This window comes from Clinocottus analis, unplaced genomic scaffold, assembly GCF_023055335.1.
Source record: "Clinocottus analis isolate CAN_PGR_092001 unplaced genomic scaffold, fCliAna1.0.p SCAF_13, whole genome shotgun sequence".
In the NCBI taxonomy this organism is placed as follows: domain Eukaryota; kingdom Metazoa; phylum Chordata; class Actinopteri; order Perciformes; family Cottidae; genus Clinocottus; species Clinocottus analis.
In genome coordinates, this window is record NW_027175854.1 from 18,887,501 (window position 1) to 18,915,000 (window position 27,500).

The 27,500-nt window shown below is 51.6% G+C and overlaps 3 protein-coding genes across 7 annotated transcripts in view; 1 reads left to right on the forward strand and 2 right to left on the reverse strand.

The window, feature by feature from the left end:
* LOC137783900 (proprotein convertase subtilisin/kexin type 5-like) overlaps window positions 1–16,048 on the forward strand; it is a gene marked incomplete at its 5' end in the record, with an annotated part of 22,284 nt that extends 6,236 nt beyond the window's left edge. Inside the window, 26 exons of the mRNA XM_068574245.1 lie at window positions 207–395; window positions 1,134–1,270; window positions 1,414–1,539; window positions 1,713–1,815; window positions 1,964–2,154; window positions 2,376–2,460; window positions 2,778–2,881; window positions 3,015–3,153; window positions 3,427–3,542; window positions 3,850–3,952; window positions 5,026–5,162; window positions 5,628–5,828; window positions 5,945–6,013; window positions 6,135–6,177; window positions 6,347–6,489; window positions 8,594–8,794; window positions 9,456–9,539; window positions 9,648–9,846; window positions 11,296–11,510; window positions 12,006–12,248; window positions 12,791–13,015; window positions 13,094–13,265; window positions 13,695–13,912; window positions 14,212–14,312; window positions 14,613–14,838; window positions 15,571–16,048. Coding sequence (XP_068430346.1) covers window positions 207–395; window positions 1,134–1,270; window positions 1,414–1,539; window positions 1,713–1,815; window positions 1,964–2,154; window positions 2,376–2,460; window positions 2,778–2,881; window positions 3,015–3,153; window positions 3,427–3,542; window positions 3,850–3,952; window positions 5,026–5,162; window positions 5,628–5,828; window positions 5,945–6,013; window positions 6,135–6,177; window positions 6,347–6,489; window positions 8,594–8,794; window positions 9,456–9,539; window positions 9,648–9,846; window positions 11,296–11,510; window positions 12,006–12,248; window positions 12,791–13,015; window positions 13,094–13,265; window positions 13,695–13,912; window positions 14,212–14,312; window positions 14,613–14,838; window positions 15,571–16,019 — 4,219 coding nt within the window. The remainder of the gene's footprint in view (window positions 1–206; window positions 396–1,133; window positions 1,271–1,413; window positions 1,540–1,712; window positions 1,816–1,963; window positions 2,155–2,375; window positions 2,461–2,777; window positions 2,882–3,014; window positions 3,154–3,426; window positions 3,543–3,849; window positions 3,953–5,025; window positions 5,163–5,627; window positions 5,829–5,944; window positions 6,014–6,134; window positions 6,178–6,346; window positions 6,490–8,593; window positions 8,795–9,455; window positions 9,540–9,647; window positions 9,847–11,295; window positions 11,511–12,005; window positions 12,249–12,790; window positions 13,016–13,093; window positions 13,266–13,694; window positions 13,913–14,211; window positions 14,313–14,612; window positions 14,839–15,570) is intronic.
* Window positions 16,049–17,862: 1,814 nt separating this feature from the next.
* prune2 (prune homolog 2 with BCH domain) lies at window positions 17,863–26,241 on the reverse strand. Of its 5 annotated transcripts, XM_068573525.1 has the most exons (12): window positions 26,085–26,241; window positions 24,963–25,134; window positions 24,077–24,143; window positions 23,790–23,990; window positions 23,303–23,479; window positions 21,106–21,208; window positions 19,322–19,453; window positions 19,145–19,231; window positions 18,845–18,943; window positions 18,705–18,743; window positions 18,311–18,361; window positions 17,863–18,068 (listed from the first exon to the last, which is right to left on the reverse strand). In XM_068573525.1, the coding sequence occupies exons 3-12, from the start codon at window positions 24,129–24,131 to the stop codon at window positions 18,038–18,040; spliced, it is 975 nt and encodes a 324-aa protein (XP_068429626.1). In that variant the 5' UTR covers window positions 24,132–24,143; window positions 24,963–25,134; window positions 26,085–26,241; the 3' UTR covers window positions 17,863–18,037. The 5 variants fall into 5 exon arrangements, with proteins under 5 accessions (XP_068429626.1, XP_068429622.1, XP_068429625.1 ...); XM_068573521.1 differs by lacking the exon at window positions 24,963–25,134; XM_068573524.1 differs by having other exon boundaries at window positions 24,077–25,093.
* A 1,006-nt stretch (window positions 26,242–27,247) lies between these two features.
* LOC137784286 (guanine nucleotide-binding protein subunit alpha-14-like) overlaps window positions 27,248–27,500 on the reverse strand; it is a 2,345-nt gene continuing 2,092 nt past the window's right edge. Inside the window, exon 6 of the mRNA XM_068574830.1 lies at window positions 27,248–27,438. Within this exon, the coding sequence (XP_068430931.1) occupies window positions 27,248–27,438 (191 nt within the window). The remainder of the gene's footprint in view (window positions 27,439–27,500) is intronic.

Below are 27,500 nucleotides of genomic sequence, written 5' to 3' on the forward strand. Positions count from 1 at the left end.
CTGCAGCTGCTTCACCTGCTTCACCTGCAGCTGCTTCACCTGCTTCACCTGCTTCACCTGCAGCTGCTTCACCTGCAGCTGCTTCACCTCTCATCACTTCATCTCTGTCTCACTTCACATGTCTTTCCTTGTCATTTTCACTTTGAGTCGTGTCCTCTTCTTCTCGTCAGAGGGTCTTTTGTTCTGTTCCTCTCGTCTCGCATCAGAACTATTCTTCCCGGCTCGTCGCTGACGTCGGTGTTCGTGAGCTCGGGCTGCTCCGGCGAGCCGTCGCGGCGCGTCGTCCACGTGGAGCACGTCGTCGTCCGCCTCGCCATCGCTCACAGGCGCCGCGGCGACCTCTCCATCGCCCTGGCGTCGCCCTCGGGCACCGTGTCGCAGCTGCTCGCCAACAGGTAACGAGACGTCTCCTCCCTCGCTGCCTGCAGCGCCCCCTGCAGGACTCTGTGAGCGTCATCTGAGTGCAGCAGAACTCTTCCTGTTGGCACCTCGTGCTGTTGGGGGTTAATTTAGCAAACGCTCCTGTAGCGCTGCAGGAGTCGAGCTCTTGAGCAGTTTCAGGGAACCGGAGACGAAGAAACTTGCAGCCAAAATGATTTTCTGTATATTTTCAGTGATACGCAGATCTTTACTTAAAGTGCAGCTCGCTGCAGGAAGACACTCAGCTGGTGATCACTCTGCTTCAAGGGTGAACGGGTTGAAGGGTGAACGGGTGAAAGGGTGAAAGGGTTAAAGGGTGAAAGCACGTTTAGAGGAACAGTAAATATGTACAGTTCTCTTTTTATGTTGCACTATTCAATTCTTTTATAATATATCTCTACAATGAGTGCAGAAGAGGTCGTAGTACCGACGTGTCCGCATCAGCACCAGCAGCATGTTTAGCAGCATAGCAGCATGTTTAGCAGTAGCATAGCAGCATGTTTAGCAGCATGTTTAGCAGTAGCATAGCAGCATGTTTAGCAGCATAGCAGCATGTTTAGCAGCATGTTTAGCAGTAGCATAGCAGCATGTTTAGCAGCATAGCAGCATGTTTAGCAGCATGTTTAGCAGTAGCATAGCAGCATGTTTAGCAGCATGTTTAGCAGTAGCATAGCAGCATATTTAGCAGCTAGACTGATGGTTTCATGGTTTAGGCCTCTGGACGACTCCACCGAGGGATTCTCCGACTGGGACTTCATGACGACTCACAGCTGGGGCGAGCGGGCGGCGGGGGAATGGACTCTGACCATCCAGGATGCTTCGTCTCAGAGGAGAGACCACGCTGAACCAGGTCTGCTCCTCTTCATCGCTGTCTTGTGACAGAAACATTGAAGACGCCTCCAGAGGAGCGGCCTCACCTCGCTCTCTTCCTCTTCCTCTTCCCGTTCCTCTTCCTGTTCCTGTTCCTCTTCCTCTTCCTCTTCCTCTTCCCAGGGTTCCTGAAGGCGTGCTCTCTGCTGCTTTACGGCACTGAGCGCCGGCCGGACCGCAGGCGCCATGAGCGAGCAGCCGGGTCGGCTCAGACGTCCACGGACAGCGACGCCGCTGAGGAGTACAGCGGTGAGTCGGTCCTCCTGACGGCAGCAGGGCGTTGTTTTGTGTTTGTGTTGGTTTGTGTTGTTTGCGTTGTTTGTGTTGGTTCAGGTTAAGTTAAACTGAACCCTTCAGTGTGTCAGCATCCCAGACGGCGTGCTCTGTGTTGTCCTCGGTGACTTTGAGTCTTCGCCCTTCAGGACCTTGTGATGCAGAATGCAGCGAGGACGGCTGCGAGGGGCGCGGCCCGCAGCGCTGCGTCACGTGTTCACACTTCTTCCTCAAGTTCAAGAACAGCACAAGGTCGGCACGGACAGTTTGATGATCCGGAGCGCAGCCGTTTGTGATGCTGCAGAACACACGCCGAACACGCATTGCACATGAAATACGATGCCGTCATGAAGTTCATGTGTTCATACGTTACGATGGTGAACACGCGTCCGTCCAACAGGTTGTGTGTGTCCGAGTGTCCGCCGGGATTCTGGGGCGACCGCCGGCGCTGCAAGAGGTGCTTCTCGTCCTGCGAGAGCTGCACAGGAAGTCGCAGTGACCAGTGCACTTCCTGTCGGCCCGGTCACCACCTGACCGAGCGGAGCGGCACCTGCACGGCCGCCTGCGGGGAGGACGAGTACCTCGACCACGGTGGGTTCCTGGCCTTACGCCTGCTTTGTGAACATGGTGTTGTGGTTAAACTCAACCGTGCGGCAGGAAGGCGCTCCAGCTTCAAGGAGGCGGAGCTCACAAAGAGACGTTTAGAGACACGTGAGCCGCTGAGGAAGAGGTGACGTCACTGCAGTTGAGGGCTGCGAGTGCGACGCTGTGACGTGAGCTCCATGCGGTCCATGTGTTTGATTTCCCCACAGATGCCAACATGTGCAGGAGGTGCAGTGAGAACTGCTTGACGTGCACGTCCTTCAGCATCTGCAGGCAGTGCAGACCGGACACCAGGTGAGAGGAACCTCCGGTGGGATGAACTGCTCTCAAACGTCTTCTCCTCCAGCTGCTGCTCTCTGTGCACCGACACGCTGCAGGAAGAGCGACTTCACCTCATAATGAAATGTGTTTTACTTCCGTGTTCGCTCTCCGATGATAATCTAAATAGATTTGGATTATCATCTTTTAGTCTGATCACAAGAAAACAAACTCGTGTCCAGTTCAGCACGTAGTTGAGCTCGACGCCTCCGGCGTGCGGTGACGCAGGTCATGAGTCGTTCACGCTGTCACCTGATTGGCTGTGGGCGCCGCGTGCTCTCTGCTCTCTGCAGCCTGCAGGGGACTCGCTGCCAGCGCAGCTGCTCGACAGGATTCTACCTGGACGAGCAGGACGGAGCGTGTGAGCGCTGCCACGAGGCCTGCGCTACCTGTGCAGGTGAGAGCTCACGAGTCACACACCGCTCTGAATGGCCCTCAAATACATGAGGAGAGGCCGTGCTGAGTGTGTGTGTGTGTGTGTGTGTGCGTGTGTGCGTGTGTGTGTGTGTCGTCTCCATTGTGAACATCAGGCGCAGGTGTGGCGGCGTGCAACAGCTGTGCAGAAGGCTTCCTGATGGAGGAGTGGAGGTGTGTGTCCTCCTGCAGCGCCGGCTTCTACGCCGCCGAGCCGAGTCCAGAGACGGCCGACGGGCAACGCACATGTGGGAGGTGAGGCACTGGTGTGTGTTCAGGTGTGTGTTCAGGTGTGTGTGGTTTGCTTATCTGCTGACAGCAGCCTTCTTCTGCTGGCTGGCTTCTGTGTGTGTGTGTGTGTGTGTGTGTGTTCTGCTCATGTTCGTGTTGTTTTTAGCTGTGTGCCAGTATGGGTGTAGTGTGTTTCTCTCTCCGTGTGTGTTTTGTGGTCTGTGTGTGTGTGTGTGTGTGTGTGTGTGTGTGTGTGTGTGTGTGTGTGTGTGTTCACGCTCGGTGTCTCCTCCTCAGGTGTGACGCCAGCTGTCTCACCTGCGTGGGGTCGAGTCGGGGGAACTGCAGCAGCTGCTCCGGCGGCCGCAGCCTGCAGGAGGGAGTGTGTGTCGTGAGCAGCGTGTGCACAGACGGTCAGTCGGCCATCTTCCTCTTCCTCCTCCTTCTCCTCCTCTTCCTCCTCCTCCGCAACACATTTAGTTCTTATTACTTCATCAAAGATGTTCTATGAACTGGAAACAGCTGGTAATGTTTGATGGGACTGTAAAAGCTCATTAATGGATCTGTTAGTTTATTTGTATATATTTATGTGTCATCAACCATAAGTCGTCATGTTGTTTGTAATAAAGAGGCAGCGTGTCAGTAGATTCCATCCTTTGCTCTCTCAGCATCAGATTATTCATCTTTAGCGCTAACGAGCTGTTCTCTCTCGTCCAATAGGAGAGTTCCACGGCGGTGACGGGCGCTGCCGCGCATGTGACGCAACGTGTGTGACGTGCACGGGGCCGCAGAGCGACGACTGCATCAGCTGCTCGGCTGCACGGTGCGTTCAACAAATTCATGAGAACACGACGACCAAAGAACAGAAGCTAGAGGACGGGTCGTTGCTGACGCGCCGTGATGTTATGAAGCCAGACGTTGACAACACGTCTGAGAATCAGTCACTTCACGGACGAGTCAAAGAACAATTAGCAACTATTACCATAATTAATTTATCGTTTCAGACACTTTTTCAAACAAAATGAGTCCGACAAACGAGAAAGAGGCAAAAAAAACTCTTTAGGTTTTTAAGTTTTGCTCAAACAAACAAGTTATTTGAAGATGTCAACGTGAGACTTATACAGTTTCTCCTTTTTTAAACTTTATTGGGTAATTGGGGTGAAGAAATATTGAATATGAATAACTCATAGTGTGTTATCTGTGGTCTGTTGCTTTTTGATTCATCAACCAATTAACAATGTTTGACAGAAGACTGATTCCCTCTATACAGAGTTACTGTTGCTGACCGAATATCAGGTATCTGTTTTCAAATCATCAGCATCCAAACATCCCTCTGCTCCCAGTAACAACCATCCCTCTGCTCCCAGTAACAACCATCCCTCTGCTCCCAGTAACAACCATCCCTCTGCTCCCAGTAACAACCATCCCTCTGCTCCCAGTAACAACCATCCCTCTGCTCCCAGTAACAGCCATCCCTCTGCTCCCAGTAACAACCATCCCTCTGCTCCCAGTAACAACCATCCCTCTGCTCCCAGTAACAACCATCCCTCTGCTCCCAGTAACAACCATCCCTCTGCTCCCAGTAACAACCATCGGTCTGCTCCCAGTAACAACCATCGGTCTGCTCCCAGTAACAGCCATGCTCTGCTCCCAGTAACAGCCATGCTCTGCTCCCAGTAACAGCCATGCTCTGCTCCCAGTAACAGCCATGCTCTGCTCCCAGTAACAGCCATGCTCTGCTCCCAGTAACAGCCATGCTCTGCTCCCAGTAACAGCCATGCTCTGCTCCCAGTAACAGCCATGCTCTGCTCCCAGTAACAGCCATGCTCTGCTCCCAGTAACAGACATGCTCTGCTCCCAGTAGCAGTAAACTAGTGTCTGGTGTCTGTTCTGCAGCGTTCTGGACGCCGGTCGCTGCCAGCTGGACTGTGAGAAGGGCAAGTACGAGTCAGGTGGCCAGTGTCACCTGTGTGACCACACCTGTTCCACCTGTGAGGACGGCAAGCCGGCCAACTGCACCAGCTGTGACACAGGTGAGGACTGGAGCACCTGGCGCTGCGTGTAGCCTGTTAGCGTGTAGCGTATTACGTGTGGTGTAGCGTGCTAGCGTGTTAGCGTGTAGCCTGTTAGCGTGTTAGCGTGTATCGTATTACGTGTGGTGTAGCGTGCTAGCATGTTAGCGTGTAGCCTGTTAGCGTGTTAGCGTGTATCGTATTACGTGTGGTGTAGCGTGCTAGCGTGTTAGCGTATAGCCTGTTAGCGTGTTAGCGTATTACGTGTGGTGTAGCGTGTTAGCGTGTAGCCTGTTAGCGTGTTAGCGTGTATCGTATTACGTGTGGTGTAGCGTGCTAGCGTGTTAGCGTATAGCCTGTTAGCGTGTTAGCATGTATGTATTACGTGTGGTGGAGCGTGCTAGCGTGTAGCGTGCTAGCGTGTTAGCGTGTGAGCAGAGTCCAGTTCCACATATTGTTCACCTGTGATGTTCTGGAACTCTCCAGATAAGTTCGGGCAGCAGCGGTACCTGCTCGCGGGCCGCTGTCTGGACGCCTGCCCCGAGGCCTTCTACCACACCGAGCAGAGCAGCTGCCGGCGCTGCTCGGCCCAATGCCGGCGCTGCTCCGGCGCCGCTCGCTGCCTCCAGTGCAACGCCTCCTACTTCCTGTCCAGCGGCGTGTGCACCAAGCTGGAGTGTGGAGAAGGTGCACGAGGTCACGAGGTCACGAGACGCCGTCCTCACGGCGCCGTCCGACAGTTGAAAGATGACCCTGAAGAGCGCCGTCTTTTCCTTTCTCAACCGTTCTGTGTCTCCTCCCAGGAGAGGTGGAGGATCCAGACTATGACGACTGCATGGCCTGCGAGGAGGGCTGCAGGAAGTGCGTCTTGTGTAAGTCAGCGCTCGCTCGCAGCACTAAAAGTTTTCTGTCTGAAGGAGGCGCAGCGTTCCTCCTGTGTGTTGAAGGTTCCTCCTGGTGGTTCCTGTTTGAGCTTGTGTCTGCTTCCTACAGATAACCCCAAGCACTGCCTGTCCTGCACCGAGGGCTTCTACAGGTGAGGCTGAGCTCCTGCTGCTGCCTGTGATGCAGCTCAGCCTGTCACTCCACTGGCATGCTCCAATGAAAAGAGACCTTTCTTGCTCTGTGTGTGTGTGTGTGTGTGTGTGTGTGTGTGTGTGTGTGTGTGTGGAAACCACAGATCCAGACGCAGCTTTTCTTATCAGTTTTCAGGACGGCTGCTACAAAAACTGCCCGGCCAAGACGTTCATCGTGGCCGAGGAGATGAGCTGCGTTCCCTGTGAGGAGAACTGCGTGAGCTGCGACGAACACGAGTGCTACTGGTGTGAGACGGACCTCTTCCTGTCAGGTACTGGTGTGAAACAGACCACTTCCTGTCAGGTACTGGTGTGAGACGGACCTCTTCCTGTCAGGTACTGGTGTGAAACAGACCACTTCCTGTCAGGTACTGGTGTGAGACGGACCTCTTCCTGTCAGGTACTGGTGTGAAACAGACCACTTCCTGTCAGGTACTGGTGTGAGACGGACCTCTTCCTGTCAGGTACTGGTGTGAGACGGACCTCTTCCTGTCAGGTACTGGTGTGAGACCAGCTCTTCCTGTCAGGTACTGGTGTGAAACAGACCACTTCCTGTCAGGTACTGGTGTGAGACGGACCTCTTCCTGTCAGGTACTGGTGTGAGACGGACCTCTTCCTGTCAGGTACTGGTGTGAGACCAGCTCTTCCTGTCAGGTACTGGTGTGAAACAGACCACTTCCTGTCAGGTACTGGTGTGAGACGGACCTCTTCCTGTCAGGTACTGGTGTGAGACCAGCTCTTCCTGTCAGGTACTGGTGTGAGACCAGCTCTTCCTGTCAGGTACTGGTGTGAGACCAGCTCTTCCTGTCAGGTACTGGTGTGCGACCAGCTCTTCCTGTCAGGTACTGGTGTGAGACGGACCTCTTCCTGTCAGGTACTGGTGTGAGACGGACCTCTTCCTGTCAGGTACTGGTGTGAAACGGACCTCTTCCTGTCAGGTACTGGTGTGAAACGGACCTCTTCCTGTCAGGTACTGGTGTGAGACCAGCTCTTCCTGTCAGGTACTGGTGTGAGACGGACCTCTTCCTGTCAGGTACTGGTGTGAGACGGACCTCTTCCTGTCAGGTACTGGTGTGAAACAGACCACTTCCTGTCAGGTACTGGTGTGAGACCAGCTCTTCCTGTCAGGTACTGGTGTGAAACAGACCACTTCCTGTCAGGTACTGGTGTGAGACGGACCTCTTCCTGTCAGGTACTGGTGTGAGACGGACCTCTTCCTGTCAGGTACTGGTGTGAGACCAGCTCTTCCTGTCAGGTACTGGTGTGAAACAGACCACTTCCTGTCAGGTACTGGTGTGAGACGGACCTCTTCCTGTCAGGTACTGGTGTGAGACCAGCTCTTCCTGTCAGGTACTGGTGTGAGACCAGCTCTTCCTGTCAGGTACTGGTGTGAGACCAGCTCTTCCTGTCAGGTACTGGTGTGAGACCAGCTCTTCCTGTCAGGTACTGGTGTGAGACGGACCTCTTCCTGTCAGGTACTGGTGTGAGACCAGCTCTTCCTGTCAGGTACTGGTGTGAGACCAGCTCTTCCTGTCAGGTACTGGTGTGAGACCAGCTCTTCCTGTCAGGTACTGGTGTGAGACCAGCTCTTCCTGTCAGGTACTGGTGTGCGACCAGCTCTTCCTGTCAGGTACTGGTGTGAGACGGACCTCTTCCTGTCAGGTACTGGTGTGAGACGGACCTCTTCCTGTCAGGTACTGGTGTGAAACGGACCTCTTCCTGTCAGGTACTGGTGTGAAACGGACCTCTTCCTGTCAGGTACTGGTGTGAGACCAGCTCTTCCTGTCAGGTACTGGTGTGAGACGGACCTCTTCCTGTCAGGTACTGGTGTGAGACCAGCTCTTCCTGTCAGGTACTGGTGTGAGACGGACCTCTTCCTGTCAGGTACTGGTGTGAGACCAGTTCTTCCTGTCAGGTACTGGTGTGAGACGGACCTCTTCCTGTCAGGTACTGGTGTGAGACCAGCTCTTCCTGTCAGGTACTGGTGTGAGACGGACCACTTCCTGTCAGGTACTGGTGTGAGACCAGCTCTTCCTGTCAGGTACTGGTGTGAGACCAGCTCTTCCTGTCAGGTACTGGTGTGAGACCAGCTCGTCCTGTCAGGTACTGGTCGGTCCAGACGAGCGGCCGTGACGCTGCTCGGTGCCGGAGGAAGAACTGAGGAGAACAAATGTTGAATCTGTGGAACCAGATTCTGCTGAAGTCTGTTTTCATTTCAAACAGGATCAGATGACCAAACAAACATCTGGTTCCCAACTCAAGTTGGTTTTGATCACAGTTGTTTTTTTAAGAGCTTATTAATATTAATATTATTATTTCTCTTTAGAGTACGAGTAACTGAAACAATCATAAACCGATGAAACCTCTTTTTTCCAGAAGGAAGATGTGTGTCGACGTGTCCTGACGGCTTCTACGGAGACGAAGACACCAACGACTGCGAGGCGTGTGACGCGGCGTGCGCGGCGTGCGGCGGCGCGCGGCCGGACGACTGCCTGTCCTGCCAGGAAGGGAAGACGCTCGTGGGCGGAGAATGCGTCTCTGCCCACGAGCGCTGCCCCGCCCACAGCTTCCTGAGCGGTGAGACTCACACCGCTGAGCCGGCGCTCCATCAGGAAGGTCCTCAGGCCGGAGAGAAGATAAATAATAATAAAATAATAAAATGTGACTCGGCGACGAGCCGCCAGATACCTTAAATTCATTAAAGCCACACACACACACACACACACACACACACACACACACACACACACACACACACACACACACACACACACACACCAGAGGAGTTCAGCTCTTCCGTTGTCATTTTGAGAAACATGCACTAGATATGAAGCTAGCTAGCAGGTGAGTTAGCTTAGCACAATGAAATGAGCCAGCGCTCGTTCTGCTCAAAGTTGAAGGTTGGACTCGTGGACGTTACAACTCGTCATCTTCACACGTCTGTGACTCTGAGGTGTAGAAAATAACACAAATGTGACATAAAACAGGACGGATTACACACATTTTGTTGTTGTTGTTGTTGTTGGCAGATTCCCAAATAAAAGTTGTTCCCACCTGCTTCCAATGTTTATGCTAAGCTACCGTCGCTAATCACCTGCTGGCTCTAGCTCCATCTTTAGAGAAGCTATTTCCATCGACCTCTGAGACCAGGAGGCAGAACACTGAATGTCCCAAAATCTCCCACTAGAGCAACTTCTGTCGTGCAAGTTGCTGACAACATTGCCCTGTTGCCCGTCAGGTGACGCAGAGTGTGAGGGTTGCCACCCGGCGTGTGCGTCCTGCTCTGGAGGAGAGGAGCACCAGTGCACATCATGTCCAGAAGGTCCGTCGGTCACGTCCAGATGTTTGCGTGCTGGGTTCCACCACAACATATGAATCCACTTTGCAGTATTGATGTTTCCTCCTCTTCCTCCTCCTCTTCCTCCTCCAGGGACCTTTCTGACCGCACAGGGAACTTGTGTGTCGACGTGTCCGGAGGGTTTCTTTGGCGGCCGGGCGGCCGGCGTGTGCGCGGCCTGCGCTCCGGGCTGCGCGCAGTGTGTGGACGCCGAGCGCTGCACGCGCTGCCAGAGCGCCAGCAGAGCGCCTCTGTTCCTGCAGGCCGGACGCTGCGTGCAGCGCTGTGTGAGGTCAGAGGTCAATCCTGTAGCATGCACTCGCTATGCACGCCTTCACATGCTTTCTACATGCATGACGGTGTTCAGCTCATCTGGACATGAACTATTCTCCTCAGGAAATAGGGATTTAACCAAATCACCTGGTTTGAACGTCAGGTCAGATGTTGGAGGCTCAAACATCGAGGCAGCAGATGTTTGATCCTGACATCCCCACCAGACGTTCATGTGCCATTAAATCCTGACGTCCTTGAGCTGGAGGGGATATGTCGTCCTCGCTGAAGACGTCCTCGAAGCATCCACTAGCACGCAGATTTGAACCTTTTGGTCATGAGCGCTTCATTTCTATTTTACGACCAGCAGCTTAGTGTGTCAGCTGAAGTAGCTCAGGTAGCTCAGGTAGCTCAGGTAGCTCAGGACGATGAAGCATAAGAAGTGTGAAGGCCTTCGTTCACTACAGCAGCACAACAGCTACGACGGCATGTTCTGTTATTTATAGATAGTTTTTCAATAAACTAAGAGACTTAAAAGCAGGTAAGTACATTGTTGTTGTATGAGTTCAAGTGAATGCCGCTGCTTGAACTGAGTGTGCTGAATGAGCGTAGCGTCTCCTGTGTGTGCGTCTCCTGTGTGTGCGTCTCCTGTGTGTGCGTCTCGTGTGTGTGCGTCTCCTGTGTGTGCGTCTCCTGTGTGTGCGTCTCCTGTGTGTGCGTCTCCCGTGTGTGCGTCTCCCGTGTGTGCGTCTCCCGTGTGTGCGTCTCCCGTGTGTGCGTCTCCCGTGTGTGCGTCTCCCGTGTGTGCGTCTCCTGTGTGTGCGTCTCCTGTGTGCGTCTGGTGTGTGTGCGTCTCCTGTGTGTGCGTCTGGTGTGTGTGCGTCTCCTGTGTGTGCGTCTCCTGTGTGTGCGTCTCCTGTGTGTGCATCTCCTGTGTGTGCGTCTTGTGTGTGTGCGTCTCCTGTGTGTGCGTCTCCTGTGTGTGCGTCTGGTGTGTGTGCGTCTCCTGTGTGCGTCTCCTGTGTGTGCGTCTCCTGTGTGTGCGTCTGGTGTGTGTGCGTCTCCTGTGTGTGCGTCTCCTGTGTGTGCGTCTCCTGTGTGTGCATCTCCTGTGTGTGCGTCTTGTGTGTGCATCTGGTGTGTGTGCGTCTCGTGTGTGCATCTTGTGTGTGCGTCTTGTGTGTGCGTCTGGTGTGTGTGCATCTTGTGTGTGCGTCTGGTGTGTGTGCGTCTCCTGTGTGTGCGTCTCGTGTGTGTGCGTCTCCTGTGTGTGCGTCTCCTGTGTGTGCGTCTCCTGTGTGCGTCTCCTGTGTGTGCGTCTCCTGTGTGCATCTCCTGTGTGTGCGTCTCCTGTGTGTGCGTCTCCTGTCTGCATCTTGTGTGTGTGCGTCTCCTGTGTGTGCGTCTCCTGTGTGCGTCTCGTGTGTGCATCGTGTGTGTGCGTCTCCTGACGTGGTCTGGCGTCCCTCAGGGGTTTCCCTGCAGGCCACACGTGTCGCAGCTGTGCGCCCGGCTGCGCCTCCTGTGAGAAGAACGCCACCCGCTGCCTGAGCTGCGAAGGCGCCCTCCTCCTCCACGAGCAGCAGTGTGTGCAGGAGTGTCCTGCTGCCCACCGCCTGCAGGACGGCGAGTGCAGGCGCTGCCCCGCCGCCTGCCAGCGCTGCAGCGCTGCCGGGCGGTGCTCAGGTACTGAAGACGAGGACGCGTTGAGATGAGCTCATTCAGTCATGATGTCACTTCTGGTGTTGGTTATCTTCAGCCACGCGAGTCACATGACTCAGTCAGCTGGATGGATGGATGGATGGACAGACAGACATGGTAACTCATGGTAGATTCAATCCCAACAGCCTCAGCTGTATTTTGCATTTCGTGCTAATTGGCTAACGTTAGCATGCTGACAAGGTAAAATGAGCTTTAGCGATGCTAATCTTTCTCAGACTTCTTGTAACTCGTCGTCTCGTTCTCCACTGAATGCGTCCTGCAGAACGACACTGCCAGACATTTTATTCCATCTGCTGTTTACAGTCGAGCGTCACAATGACATCGTTTGACTCGTCGCTGGTTCAGGTCTCGTAGAGAGGACTCTTCTTCCTCTTGTTGCTCTCTGCAGGTCTTGAGGTCTCAGTGTGGTTTCACTCACTTGCACTGAGTTCTTGTTGCTGAAAGCTGTTTTCTCTGCAGCCTGCGAGGAGTTCCACTTCCTGCTGCAGGGGCAGTGCGGCCGCGACTGTCCCGCCGGCTTCTTTGAGGACGGCGAGCGGCGTGCGTGTCTGTCCTGCCACCCCGACTGCGCTTTGTGCGACGGCCCGAACGGCGACGACTGCGACGCCTGCGCGGACCCCGAGGCCAGGCTGCACATGGGGGCGTGTCTGGCGGCATGCCCCGCCCACACGTACAGAGACGCCGTGACGGGAGCGTGTGAAGGTACGACACGAGCAGCTCCAGAGTTGCGGGCTTCACGTTGTTCCACTTGTTGTGTTACCTTCAAAACTCCGGTGACAAAGTCAGAGACGCTCTGTTTCTCCTGAAAGTTTATTTCCTCAAACGTTTACTGTCTGTCGCGCGTCCTTCACGCGTTCCTCAGCTCTCTTCTTTCTGACTTTAGCTCAGACTGAAATAGCAACGCTTCTTCAGTCGCTTAACAGGCAGCTGTCAAACTTTGAAGAGTGAACAGCGATGACGAAGACGGTCCCGAGAGGAAGACGCAGCCTGGTTCTGTTGTTCAGAAGCACAGGATGCTTCTCGCGGGGAGATGTTGTTCACCCAGAAGATTCTGCTTCTGTTTGTTTTCATCTCGAGTAAAAACAGGAAATGTTTTCACAAATCACTCTTCCACAAGCCAACGAGTGGAAATCCAAACAGATATTTTCACTCCAGAAGAAATGAACAATACAAATGAGCATCAGATGCATCTGATGTCTGCCGCGTGATGATAATCCTTCTCCTCGTCTCCTTGTCACTTCCAGACTGCGATGCGTCCTGCTTCAGCTGCGCTGGTGCTCGCTCCTGCAGCAGCTGCAGAGACGGCTGGCGGCTGCAGGCCGGCGGCCGCTGTGCGTCCGGCGCCTGCTCGCCGCGTCAGTACGCAGACCAGGACGGGGAATGCCGGCCGTGTCACAAATACTGCCTCCGGTGCTCCGGCGCCGGCAGCGCTCGCTGCCTGAGCTGCAGCCAGAGACACCTGCTGCTCAGTGAGCCCCGCCCTGTGTGTCCTCTGGTGTGTGTGTGTGTGTGTGTCCCTGTGGTCACGTGTGTGTCTGTTGCTCCAGATGGCACCTGTGTGGACGGATGCCCGGCGGGCCACTTCGAGGCGTCGGGCCGGTGTGACCCGTGCCATCCTTCCTGCCAGGCCTGCGTTGGAAAGCACAGCCACGAGTGTCTGGCCTGTAAGGTCCACCTGTTTCGGGAGGGCAAGGAGTGCGTGGAGACCTGCAGGCACAGGTGGTGTAACGCGCTCGCCGTCCGGCACGTGAAGCTCGCGCGTGTTGTCATGAATAACTGACCGGTCGCTCGGCCGCAGTCGGCTGGACGCAGCTGCAGTTTGGGGAAAGAAGCTAATTTAGCTTGAGATTTAAATAGCCTTCGTGTGGCCTGTGAAATGCTAATTAGACTTTATTTTATTTGGGGTGCGGCGATTGAGAGTTAAGTTAATGTGCCGTTAAATCGAGGCGCAGTTAAATGGTCCAGAGGAAAGAAGAGAGACAGGAAGGCTCCTCATGGTTATTCATTCCTGTGAAGCGTGGGGATGAACGCATGCAGGACCGGAGAGTCTCCTCTCTCGATGAAGGGCTCCATCTCATCACCGTCTGTGGAGCAAACACAACTCCTCTCAGCGTTTGATGACTCTCCTCTGTCAAAACCTCCTCACAGTCACTATGGAAACGCCGGCTCCGGGACGTGCGAGCCGTGCGACGCCAGCTGCAGCGAGTGCATCGGCGGCGAGGACGACGGCTGCCTGAGCTGCGCTCCTGGTCTGCTCTTCCTGCGGCGAGAAGGCCGCTGCCTGCCCGCCTGCCCGCCGGCGTTCTACCTGGACGCGGCACACAGGACCTGCGAGGCCTGCCACGCCCGCTGCAGCACCTGCTCAGGTAGGACAGAGGAAGAGGCTTCCTCTTCTGCTGCAGGCAGTCATGATGTACACTCACCTGCAACAAATAACACTTGAACTATTTGTCTGATCTGGACTTAAGAAACAAGATCAACATCTTCATGAATAAATCTGAACCATCTTTCATGAGTCAGGTTTCCAGCAGCAGAAAGCTCCTCGGTGTCGCTCTGCACGGTGGTGACGGGTCATGTTCATGGCTGCTGCAGAGGAACACGTGACGATGCTGAGGTGAAGCCTGAGGATCGCAGACTTCCTCTTTACGCTGTCGTGTGTCTGCAGGTCGGGACTCTGGGTCCTGCGACTCGTGCTTCTCTGGATTCCTGCTGTCAGCCGGCGTGTGTGAGTCCATGTGCGCCTCAGGCCTGTATCCCGTCATGCAGGTAACACGTGCTGTGTTTCAGGAACATTCCCTGTGTGTATTTATATGTTTATAATCCCTCCTCTGCGCTCGCCTCACTCAAATACCGACTTGGAATGTTTTGTCCGTTTTCATGCAAAGCGACGCGTTGCTGCAGCAGGAGAGATGTCATGCGGATGATTATTCATTCATTAAAGCTGAGATGTCTTGAGAGATGTTTCAGAGGCCGAGCGTCAGTCGTGCTTCAGATGCTGTCGTGTTGTTGTTGTTGTTGTTGTTGTTGTTGTTGTTGTTGACAGCAGTTTCTTTTGCTGCTCTTCAGGATTCGGGCCACGCCTGTGCAGACTGTGACGGGTCCTGTCTGGAGTGTCGCGGGCCGGGACCAGCCAACTGCACGGCGTGCCCCCCTCTGGCCATCTTAGAGGAAGGAGGACGCTGCCTGCTCTGCTGCCGCCATGAGGAAGAGGAGGAGGAGGAGGAGGAGGAGGAAGAGGAGGAGGAGGCCGCAGCCGAGCAGCAGGACTGTTGTAACTGCACAGAGACGCGAGGTAGGATGCAGGAGGCTGCAGGAGGCTGCAGGAGGCTGCAGGAGGCTGCAGGAGGCTGCAGGAGGCTGCAGGAGGCTGCAGGAGGCTGCAGGAGGCTGCAGGAGGCTGCAGGAGGGCAACTCCTCATGAACTCTGTCAACTTCTCTGGTTTCACAGGAAACGATGAAACTTTAACTTCACATCTCAACTTTTCATTAACGAGTTTCTGCAGAAGCAAAAGAGCTGGAGTTGCATCTTCAAGTCGCGTGTTGAGTCTGAATGAATCTTTATTTATTTAATTAGTAGCAACCTGACACTTTGATGTGTATTTTACCAGGAACAGTGAGTTTATCGCGCTGTTAATGTGAGCTGGGTGCTCGTTTAGACGACACTCCACCCAAACAGAGAGCAGCATTCAGGTCTCCATGCTGCTCTCAGTGCTGCTCTCCATGCTGCTCTCTATGCTGCTCTCCATGCTGCTCTCAATGCTGCTCTCCATGCTGCTCTCCATGCTGCTCTCAATGCTGTTCTTCATGCTGCTCTCAATGCTGCTCTCTATGCTGCCCTCCATGCTGCTCTCCATGCTGCTCTCTATGCTGCTCTTCATGCTGCTCTTCATGCTGCTCTCCATGCTGTTCTCAATGCTGTTCTTCATGCTGCTCTCCATGCTGTTCTCCATGCTGCCCTCCATGCTGCTCTCCATGCTGCTCTCCATGCTGCTCTCCATGCTGCTCTCCATGTGTGTGTCTTCAGGAGAGTGCGTCCTGAGCACCAGGTTAGCGTTCAGGAATGAGGAGGAAGAGGAGGCCGGGGGCAGCCCGGCAGCCTTCATCATCTCCAGCGTGCTGTTGGTTCTGGGCCTGCTGGCCGTCGTCTTCATCGTCAGGCGCTCCCGCTCCAAGCGAGCGCCTCCTGACATCACGCCCCGCGGCTACGAGAAGCTGGGCGGCGGCTACAGCTCGGCGTCGTACGGCTCCTCCTCTGGAGGTCGCTTCCAGGAGGCTCAGCTGGTCGACGCGGCCGAGCGGCGCTCGGGGAGGAAGAGCGACGAAGACGAGGACGAAGACGAGGACGAGGACGACGAGGACATCGTGTACATGGGCCAGGACGGCACCGTGTACAGGAAGTTCAGGTACGGACAGCTGGGCGAGGACAACGAGGACGAGCTGGAGTACGATGACGAGAGCTACACCTTCAGGTGAAGGATGAAGATCTTTGTTTCACCTGAACGCCTCCTGCTGCTGACCAGCTGATCCTCTGCTGACCAGCTGATCCTCTAATGACCAGCTGATCCTCTGATGACCAGCTGATCCTGCTGCTGACCAGCTGATCCTCTGCTGACCAGCTGATCCTCTGATGACCAGCTGATCCTGCTGCTGACCAGCTGATCCTCTGATGACCAGCTGATCCTCTGATGACCAGCTGATCCTCCTGCTGACCAGCTGATCCTCTGCTGACCAGCTGATCCTCCTGCTGCTGACCAGCTGATCCTCCTGCTGCTGACCAGCTGATCCTCTGATGACCAGCTGATCCTCTGATGACCAGCTGATCCTCTGCTGCTGACCAGCTGATCCTCCTGCTGACCAGCTGATCCTCTGCTGACCAGCTGATCACCAGCTGACCAGCTGATCCTCTGCTGACCAGCTGATCCTCTGCTGACCAGCTGATCACCAGCTGACCAGCTGATCCTCTGCTGATCACCAGCTGATCCTCTGCTGACCAGCTGATCCTCTGCTGATCACCAGCTGATCCTCCTCCTGCTGACCAGCTGATCCTCTGATGACCAGCTGATCCTCTGCTGATCACCAGCTGCTTCTATCGTCTAATGTCACAGGAGGAGCTGCAGGAGGAACTCCCTCATGGACCTTTACATAACGACGCTTGACTTTGTGTGGAGTTTGATACAAATGGCATATTTAACAAATATTATCACAGATTTACTGGTTTTGAGAGTTTAATTAATCATATTTATTCATCTTTAATTGTTGTGGTGTTGAATTTTCATTTTAAAGTTGAGAGCGTTTCTATATTCCCAGTTGTTTGCATTTCAATTTGAAAATGTGTTCTGTTTGAATAAAGTCTTGAACAAAAGGAAGATGCAGACTGAGCCGAAGCTTTTTAGACCTTTTAGACCTTTTAGACCTTTTTAGACCTTTTAGACCTTTTAGACCTTTTTAGACCTTTTAGACCTTTTAGACCTTTTTAGACCTTTAGACCTTTTAGACCTTGTAGACCTTTTTAGACCTTTTAGACCTTGTAGACAAGAAACCACAGAACCATGCCGGCGGTTAGATTTCAGTCCATTTATTTAAATTACTAAACAGTGATCCATAATGTCTGCACATCCTCAACACAACACTGAGGACTCCTGGTAAAGGACGACCTGATATCTATGAGGGGACATGCACTGATGCACGAACACACACACACACACACACACACACATGCGTGTAGACACACAAGATATTGTGCTTTACAGAAATCCCGTCTTTAATGTACTGAGGTTTTATTCTTACTGATCCGAGAGAAGCTGAAGAGATGATGTGGTGACGTGTGAGCTAATGGAGCTAACAGCGCTAACAGAGCTAACAGAGCTAACAGAGCTAACAGTGCTAACGGAGCTAACAGCGCTAACAGAGCTAACAGCTGACACCTTATTTAACTCTACGATGTTCAGATAGCTTCATAGATGTGATTTGTCAGAAAACAAGACTTCAGGAGTGTTTTAAAGCAGTTGTTGGTAATCTATGGCACAGGTTTGTGTTAATGGCAGAAGGGTTTTTGTGCACACAATGTGCTTTTGTTGTCGGTCGCTGACACACAAGTCGCTAGTTTCTCTGAATACTGAGTGTGTGACCAGCAACGGGGATATTATTGCTCCACTGCTTCTCATGCTCACAACTACAACACTAGACTCTACAAATGGAGTTGTGCAGTGTGCGTCTGCCGTGTCACTGTTTCCTACACACTACGTGAACAACAACGCTGCTGTCGCACAACGCAGAGCTTCAACAGGAACTACTGCAGGTTTGTTTTCATGATGAACTCCAGTGTCTAATACACACACACACACACACACACACACACACACACACACACACACACACACACACACACACACACACACACACACACACACACACACACACACACACACCAGCTTCACTCGTACAATACAACAGTGACTTGAGAACATCGAGGTAACTTTCCATCAGTGTGTTTAGGAGCGGCTGGCAGCGCCGGCGTCCGGTCTGATGGGAAGAGAGCACACGGAGACGTGAAGAAGGCTGTGCGTTTATATTTATATATGTATATATATATATATATATATACATATATATATATATATATATATACACATATACATACACACATATACATGGTGTATATGTATACAAAGGTGTGTGTAGGTGCAGAAACATGGCCTCGTGTCAGAGTGTGTGTGTGTGTGTGTGTGTGTGTGTGTGTGTGTCCAGCGTCTTCCAGGACTTACTCGGTTCTGCTGGCTGCAGTCGGGTCGAGTCCCAGCAAGAAGCTGTTCCTTCTTGAATGAAAGGAAATGAAGTGGTGGTTAGAGCAGAATTTATTGTTGTGAACTTGAAGATGTGCAGTTTATGATACGATGCACAATGAATCAGACGGCGAGCAGAGGGGGTCCTGCAGCGCAGCCATACATCACGCTGCAATAAGGCTCATTTCTTTTTCTGCAGTGATAAATGAGACGTAAGCGACGCATTTAGCATCTTTAGCAACTTTCTTCCCCCGTGTGCTTCCTGTAACTGCAGCCGCAGCCAAACACAGTTGGTCCTCATCCAGCGAGATGTGACGTGTGATGAATGAGGCAGAAGCTGAGGCTGCACAGCGGCACGACGAGAGGCAATGCTTACTTTGAGTTCTCTGCTGCTTCCTTCAGCTCCTTGTCCAGTCTGGAGGTGAGAGGTCAGATGACGAGGTGAATGTGAAGTCTTTCATGAGACAACGGAGGCTTTGCGTTGGTTGGAAGCGTTCGGGGTCTGCAGAGACTCACCTAATGATGCACTCTGGGATCTGGATGCAGTCCATGGGGATGGACTCGTGCAGTTCGTCCAAACTGTTCACGTACTTGATCTTACTGCTGAACTTGGTGCTGCGACAAGAGCAACACACATTAACAAAAGGTCAACGACGGACACACAACGCACAGGGAGAGCAGCGTGCAGCATCAGAGGAAGAGAAACTTAGTTTTAACAGTTTCAGTGTCCGTTGGTCTCCTGGAACAGCACGTTTACACACTCCTCCAATAAACACTCGACCCTAGAACATCTCTGCAGTACAGCATTGTGTTTACCTGATGAAGGGCTTGGTGACGGCGAGGATGGTCCTGATGAACCACGACGGGTGGAGAATAATGAAGGACTTCAAGTTCTTCCTGAGCCTGAAGAGAACACAGCATCACGTTTCACTTTCATTCATCGTTAGCAAGTCCCGCCCCGTTGTCTCTCAGGAGATCGTGATGTCATCAAACCTTCTGTCAATCATCTGGTAGCATTTCTTCAGCCAACCGAGGCCGGGCATTCTCCTGTGGGGCGTGGCTCCATTCAGGTACACGATCATGTAGTCCTCTGCCACCATGAGCTCCAGAGTGCTGATCACATAGCTGCACACACACACACACACACACACACACACACACACACACACACACACACACACACACGTAAACACCTGAAGCCTCACCGGCTTCCACTGATGCTCATGAGGTCTCTGGTGATGAATGATGACATTACAAAGTTATAACACTTCATCAGGAAGAGAAGAAGATCGTCTGAAACTATTTCAATCCATCCAACAGTTGTTGATATTTCCCTCAGAACCACAAACATCAACTTGTTGTGCCACAAAGAAGCAGGAGAAGCCGGTAAACTCGGCGCGGTGGGATTCATCTTCAGGGGATTCGTGAACGTCTCCACAAATGAATGTAATGAGTGTTGAGGTGTTTCAGTCTGAAGCAAAGAGACGATCGACCGGCTGAAACGTGATTGTGACCACGAGCGCGGCCAGAAAATGTGAATACAGCTGGAGATGAGACCAAGTATGATGAGCACCTCCGCCATCGAGTCGAGGTGCAGTTTACATCCAAGTCGAGGGAGATTTGTCACAAATATGTTAAAATGTCTTCACTGACGGGCAGCAATGCTCCTCCACGTCTCTGCCACTGCGCTGGTTCCCCTCCTGCAGGACAAGACAGAAACATGAACCCTGCTGTGAAGCCTGCAACACCAACTCAGAAACTGGTACCGATGCTGCTTCATGGAGGAGCTGATGTCATTTCAATTCCTCCGTTTACATTCTCTTGCATCCATCACAGCAGCTCACACTTCTACCTTCTTCTGAAAATCCAATAGTGTGAGTCAAACCCACATGTTTTATTTTATCTCCTTCTCATCCTCCAGCTGCTCTCGCTCCTCTCGGTCAGCAGGAACTTTGTCTCATCCTTTCAGAACAGCTGACAGTGTTCTCAGCCCGCTTTAGTTTCCTCGAGGCCTCGTTCTTCAAGGACTTTGGGCTTCGACTGTGTTTCTGAAAGTCCTCCTCCAGCTGGCATCAACAGTGCTGATCCTCTCTGTTTGGTGACCGTTGTGATCGTCTCCCACCGACATGGAGCTGCATGCCGATCGCCTCCCAGCGACAGTTAACTCCTCGCGAGGATTCGGACCTCAAGCCATCTGGCACCAGCGAGGAGACGCTTCGGTTTACCTCCTTTCATTTCTGTCCAAGACCCTCAGATATGCCAGCTTCCTCAATCTCACAGAGCAGCCTGCGGCTCCCGACAGCAGGCCGAGCCCGACCTGCAGCGCCAGCAGCACGGCGAGGACGTCCAGCACGCCGGACCACCACTTCACTTCATCTCTCTGCCGGAGCCCTTCCCCCTGGGCAGACTGTAAAGTATTCAAAAGCAGCATGAACATGCAGAATACTATTTATAGAGATGAAATGCATCTTCAGAGGCTGCTCCTGCTGCCGTTCGCTTTGAAAGGATTCAAACAGGAAGAGGTCTGGAAATGAAACCAGAGACGCGTCATCAAGAGCCTTCAGCGACGCCAGCAGCTCTGCTGCAGGCTACACGTACGCTAGCAGGCCAATGCTAACAAGCCCATGGTTAGCCAGCATGTCAATGTTAGCATGTTAGCATGCAACAACAACAAGAGGTTCTTTAACACTAGAAGCAAATATGGTAATCCTGTGTGTGTGTGTGTGTGTGTGTGTGTGTGTGTGTGTGTGTGTGTGTGTGTGTGTGTGTGTGCTCACAGGAAGAGGTTCTCCATGATGTCATGGTAGTCCTCTCGGTCGCTGTCTGGCAGGAAGCAGGCAGCGAACACGATGATGGCGTTCACTCCGTTGCTGTAGTAGCCTTCACACAAACACACAAACACACAAACACACAAACACACAAAGGGTTAACTGATTCTGTTGTTGCTGAGAGCTCGGCCTTAATTAGCATAGTCTCCAGAACTTCATTGCTTCCATATTTCGCTCTTTCTTGCTGAGTTCATCTCCGGCTCCTTTTCTCTCACACTGATATTTCTTTTATTCACAAACTCATTCATCACCAGATTTGGTGTCACTCGTTCATCTTTTGTGTAAATGACAGAGTGTGTTGTATTTTCAGTGACAGATGTGTTCTCATGGGAAGATGAGCTCCTCCTCAGCGGCCGCTGGTGAAACAGTAAAGAAAACTCCTCCAGCGGTGTTTAACGCAGAGCTGACGCCACACAAAGCGCACTGCTCGCTGGCGCCGGGTGTTTGTTACTGAAAGGTATGGAAGACCACCCCGACATCATTTTCACCACAAAACATTAAAAGCAGCTTGCAGCCCACAGCAGCACTTTTTGTTCTCTTTTTGTCTTTTGTTTAAAAAAGTCATAAATATATGGAAGCCCATTTCCGCCTAAAAAAAATAAATTAGGACCAAAAAAAAAAAAATGCCTTTTTTCAAGTCAACGAAAAAAAAGGCAATTTTTTTTTTTGGCCTAATTTATTTATTTTTTTTGGTCTTAATTTTTGTATTTATTTATTTTTTGGTCCTTTTTTTTTTTTTACATAAAATTCGGCTCAAAAAAAAAAAAAAAGAATTTGGACAAAAAAAAAAGAAAAAAAAATTAATTGCCTTTTTTTTTTTTTTTTTCGTGGCCTTGAAAAAAGGCCCCGAAAAAAAAAAAGTCAATTCTTTTTGTTTTGTTTTGGGCCTCATTTTTTTTTTTGTGGCGGAAATGAGCTTCCAAACAATTGTGAGGTTTTTGCAGCCTTTGATTTATTTATTATATTTTTTAGATGTTCAATAACTTTCTGAAATGATTGATTATTAAATGAAGATTATGATTATTGGCATTATTGGTGTTTAACTCTGGTTGAGCGGCGCGCCATCAACACACACACGCACGCACGCACGCACGCACGCACGCACGCACGCACGCACGCACACACACACACACACTCTCACACACACACACACACACACACACACACACACACTCACACACGTCCTTTTCGTGCAGAGTTCTCTCATCGTTGGGTTTATTTGCGCCCGCAGGCTGTGACGTTGGCGACTCGCGTCCAGACGTTGTTGTCACGTCTCATCCTGTTGTTGTCACGTCTCATCCTGTTGTTGTCAACAGGAAACTGGAGGAAGCTCCTCAGTGTGTTGCTCGTTGCTTCATCTGCTCTGATGAAGCAACTCGGCAGTTGGTCGGCCTCCAAGAGACGGCGTGTTGACGAGGAGACGTCCGTCTGCCGCCTCGCCGGCCGAGACGCGGCGGCGCCAGCTCCAGAACAATGGCTGCTTGTGACGGACTTCAGAGTTTTCTAATGTGCTGGTATTTCTGGAGTCATGTTTCAGGCTGCAGGCGGTGCTCAGTCAAGAAGTATTCCCGTATTAATTCTGCTGAATTAATGCCGTCAGTTCCAGATATTTTTTAATCAAATTGTTTGTTTACTTCTGTTTCTTTGTGCCAGCATCACTAACCTAAAATAATAACAGAACGCAATATTGCAATTAATACTCAATGCTGTAGAGTATTGAAGGAAAACCTGAGAACTTTTTAATGCACCAACTTTAAACTTGAAGATGAAATAATGTTATATTAGAACCTCATATTTCCAACCTCCACGATGGCTCTAAAGTCAATAGAGAATGTTTATATGTGATGTATTTATGTAATTGTATGTAATGTATTTATGTAATTGTATGTGATGTATTTATGTAATTGTATGTAATGTATTTATGTAATTGTATGTAATGTATTTATGTAATTGTATGTAATGTATTTATGTAATTGTATTTATTTCCATCTTTACTGCAACACGTTGCATTAGCTTGGACTGTTTGATCCTCGCATCTGTTTAGGAGACTTATCTGTGAATTAAAAACTCATCAAGTCACATTTAAGCCCCATAATGCAACGGTGGAGGTGCTGAGTGTCTGCAGACATCAGGAAGTGAGCGTCACCTCCGTGGGAGATGACCCTCATGTAGGGCTCGATGACCTTCATGTTGATGCGGTGCTCCTGCTCTCCGATGACCACCGTCCTCCACAGCTTCCCGTCCTGGCGCTCCTCCTCGGCGCTGTACGTCGGGATCGGATTGTAAGACTCGCTTTTCCCGCCGCCGCCGGCCGCGTGAGGGTCTGCAGACAGAAGAGAGCAACAGGAGGTGAAGGACAGGAACCAGGAAGGTTCCTCTGGGGTCAGAACACGTCTGGGTCCATGAGGCACAGCTCATGCAGGATCCCTCACGTCACGTTGAACGGGCGCCAGCCAATCAGAGCAGCCCGGCCTTTTGGGGGAGGGGCTTAAACTGACAGAGGGTGACCACAGAAGAATTCAGAGACAGAAGGAGTCATTTTAAAAGAGCAGAAGGGTGTGAACCTTCACATTCACAGGATACGTCCTCTTAAAGTTCCTCTGGCTCCATCCGGCGCTTCCGTCCTGACTCACCTTCCCAGTCCATCTCATGGTCCGTGTAGTCCAGGTAATCCCCCTCGTCAGGAGTGTCCAGGTCGTCCACGTTGATGTCCAGGTCGTCGGGCGTCTCCCCCAAGTCGTCCTCGCTCTGGTCCAGTGAAAGGCTGATGGGAGGAGCGGCGAGCTTCTTCCTCTGGCTGGCGCCGCCCTGCAGGGGGAGCGAGGTCGGCGGGACTGCAACAAGGTAAGAACCGCCACGTCATCTTTCAGGGGTCAAACTCTTCCTTTAGCTTCGAGTCCCGAGCGCCGCCTCGACTCACCTGGTCGGCCTTCGCCGCCCTCAGAGCTCATCTTACTCTCTGGTGCCGGGTCCATCCCCACGAGGACCTGAGAGGAGACGAGGGTTATTAAATATGAGAGAAACCCGACGACGGCGTCAAGCAGCACCTGTAATCTCTGATCTAATCTGTAATCCTCAGCTGACGTTTTAGTGAGGAAGTGAAGTTTATTTACTGCACTGAGTTCCTTTTCTTCATACTTCTACTCCGTTCAGAGGGAAATATGATCTTACATGTGAAACATGAAAATGATGCATTGTGGAAGATTAAACTTCACAGCAGCAAATCAAATATTTCAAATTATTTACCTTTAACAGTAAAATGCTACTTTCAGTAGCATTGAAGTAATAATTACTAAGCAGTAATAATTACTAAGCAGTAATAATAGTAGTAATAATAATAATAATAATATTCTGCACTATGACTTCTACTTTTGATATCTATGAAGTGCATCTTGCTGATAATATTGCGTTCCTTTGATTATTTTGAATGTCTTTTCCTGAATGGAGCGTTTAATCACTTCAGTAACATAAACCTTCACCACCAGAACAAACTTTCATAATGTTGTTTTCTCCACAAAGTGGATGAAGTTTATTTGTTTATTGCATAACTCGTCAAATCATTTAGAAACGTCTCCATCGTGATGTTTGTCCACCAGAGAGCACTCACACGCTTATTATATGAATATAACGCTTTGCACAAAACCAACCCGACAATCCACACGGACATTGATCGTGTGTTCATGTTGGGAGATTCTAACGGGACAATAAATAAAGTCATATATCATAACCAGACATCACGGCCCGTGAAGCCTCTGAACCTGCAGCGTCGCTCAGGGAATGCATTGAATTCATAATCTATTTCATACCACTGACGAGTGTCCACAGCTGAGAACAGAGGCAGCAGCTGGAGGGGAGGGAAGAGGACGCCAGGAAGACGGAGAGGTTAAAGGTCGTCCTCCCGGGGAAGAATCCTCTATTCAAAGAGCAGGAGGATCCTCTGGGGAACAGAGTTACATCACCACTCCGCTCTGCCTCTTCCTGCTGATTCAGACGGAGCGACGCTCGCATGAGCGCACACGGCCAGAGATGCAAATCCAGAGAGTCACGTGTGATGCTGCACGACAACGCAGCCTTCCTGTTGCTCGCTCCGGAGCCAGGAAGAGGTAGAGCGAGGAAGAGGTACAACGAGGAAGAGGTAGAGCGAGGAAGAGGTAGAGCGAGGAAGAGGTACAACGAGGAAGAGGTAGAGCGAGGAAGAGGTAGAGCGAGGAAGAGGTACAACGAGGAAGAGGTAGAGCGAGGAAGAGGTAGAGCGAGGAAGAGGTACAACGAGGAAGAGGTACAACGAGGAAGAGGTAGAGCGAGGAAGAGGTACAACGAGGAAGAGGTACAACGAGGAAGAGGTACAACGAGGAAGAGGTAGAGCGAGGAAGAGGTAGAGCGAGGAAGAGGTACAACGAGGAAGAGGTAGAGCGAGGAAGAGGTAGAGCGAGGAAGAGGTACAACGAGGAAGAGGTACAACGAGGAAGAGGTAGAGCGAGGAAGAGGTAGAGCGAGGAAGAGGTACAACGAGGAAGAGGTAGAGCGAGGAAGAGGTGATTGTATTCACAGCTGCAGCAGAGGACTTGCTGCGTCTCGTCCACATGACGTAATGCTGGCGGCTCACAAGAACATGTACAGTGTGCACACACACACACACACACACACACACACACACACACACACACACACACACACAGAGGAACAAACACACACACGCGATCCCACAGAATAATAGAATCAGCCTCAGCCGTGATGTGCATCCTTCATGGAGGATGCTGAGCAGCATCTCAGTGCTGATGGCAGCAGCCCCTCCCTCCTTCCCTCCTTCCCTCCTTCCCTCCCTCCCTCCTTCCCTCCCTCGCTCGCTTCCTGTCTGGGAGGAAAAATACTAGAACGCATCTCTTGATCTTCTTCTTGTCTGCGTGGAATAAAAGCCGTTTACTCACCGCTGCTGGAATCTGTCCTTCTGGTCTCAGAGCATGGAGGTGCTTCCTAGCTCCCTGTTTCCTTTCCTCGCAGCCTCTCGGTGGAGATGCTCAGCTCACTAACTGCTCTCAGCTTCCACCATTTTGTGGTCACGTGATCCGAGCCGCTACCAAATAAGGACGATCACCTGCTACAGCAGCGCTGTGTGTGTGTGTGTGTGTGTGTGTGTGTGTGTGTGTGTGTGTGTGTGTGTGTGTGTGTGTGTGTGTGTCCTTGCTGGAGGGAATACACTCTGCGTGAGCGCGCGCCGCTGTCGTGACGTCACTGCTCGGCAGCGCTATTAAATCCTGGCAGTTTATGAGTCTGACGTCGCAGCTAGCAGATGATTATTATTACAGATTATTTCAGCCCTCGGGGTGAAAATAAAAGCAATAATCAGCTTCCTGCTGGTGATATTCACAGCTTCATCTCAGCTGGTGAGAATGACGCGACGACGCCAAAAGCAAATATTTGACACTTCCTGTTTCCTCGTTTATGAGCCAACTTCATATTCTGCATAACCAACAGTTCCGCCCGTAAAGAAGCACCTGCTGCAGATCAATAGCACATGAGAGTTTCTCTTTGTTCTCCTTGTTCTCACCTGGCTTCCCGCTGAGCAGGAACACGGACATCAACCCGCAGCACGCTGGTGACCTTCGTTCGGGTCAAAGGTCGTGAGTGTGAACGCGCCTGGAGCTGCAGGCGCGTTCACGAAGAGCTTTTGGTTAATCAGTGCTGCCTGTTAGACATTATGAATATGAGTATGGATCAGACGTTTCTGAGCAGAAAGCTCAGTTTTGTTTCCTCGTTCCAGTTTTAATGTCAGTAAAAAGTGACAAGAAGATAATGAACACACATACAGTTCATCTAAAACACAAAGTACACCTGCTTTCAATAGCTGTATTTTTAAATCAAAGTATTAGGCGTCATGTTTCTTGTCAGCGTAAAACAATGACGAGACGCCTGCAGGCTGTCGTTCCACTTCCTCGACGTTCAGACGGGAAGGAAACAGTTCAGCAGAGTAATCACTGACTGTGCGGTTATCTGTTCTCCTCAATAAAAGATCTGAACAGATGTCCATCAGGTGTTACAGGAGGGGTGGGAGCTGGTCCTGGAGCTGGTCCTGGAGCTGGTCCTGGAGCTGCTACTCCAGGTTGAACCTCTCCAGGTTCTCCCTGAACAGCGTGTCCTTCACGGCTCTGAACACCACGCGGATGCTGTCGGTGTCCGTGGCGCAGGTGTAGTGCTTGTAGAGGGCTTTGGGATGCCCGCTGTGCCTCTCCACGTACATTTGCAGGATGAACGTTTGCGCGGATCTTGAATCACACTTCGGTCCTGTGGAGGAAAAGCAGTAGTTCTGAGGATATTAAATACTGGACTTACATAATTGTTCACAC

What these genes read in the sequence shown, in the direction of transcription:
- prune2 (XM_068573521.1), bottom strand. Translation starts at nt 24,131, where the DNA reads ATGGACCCGGCACCAGAGAGTAAGATGAGCTCTGAGGGCGGCGAAGGC. An exon ending in CCATGAGATGGACTGGGAAG is followed by an intron (nt 23,480 to 23,789) that starts GTGAGTCAGGAC and finishes TTCTGTCTGCAG; the next exon opens with ACCCTCACGCGGCCGGCGGC. An exon ending in GAGGGTCATCTCCCACGGAG is followed by an intron (nt 21,209 to 23,302) that starts GTGACGCTCACT and finishes GTTTGTGTGAAG; the next exon opens with GCTACTACAGCAACGGAGTG.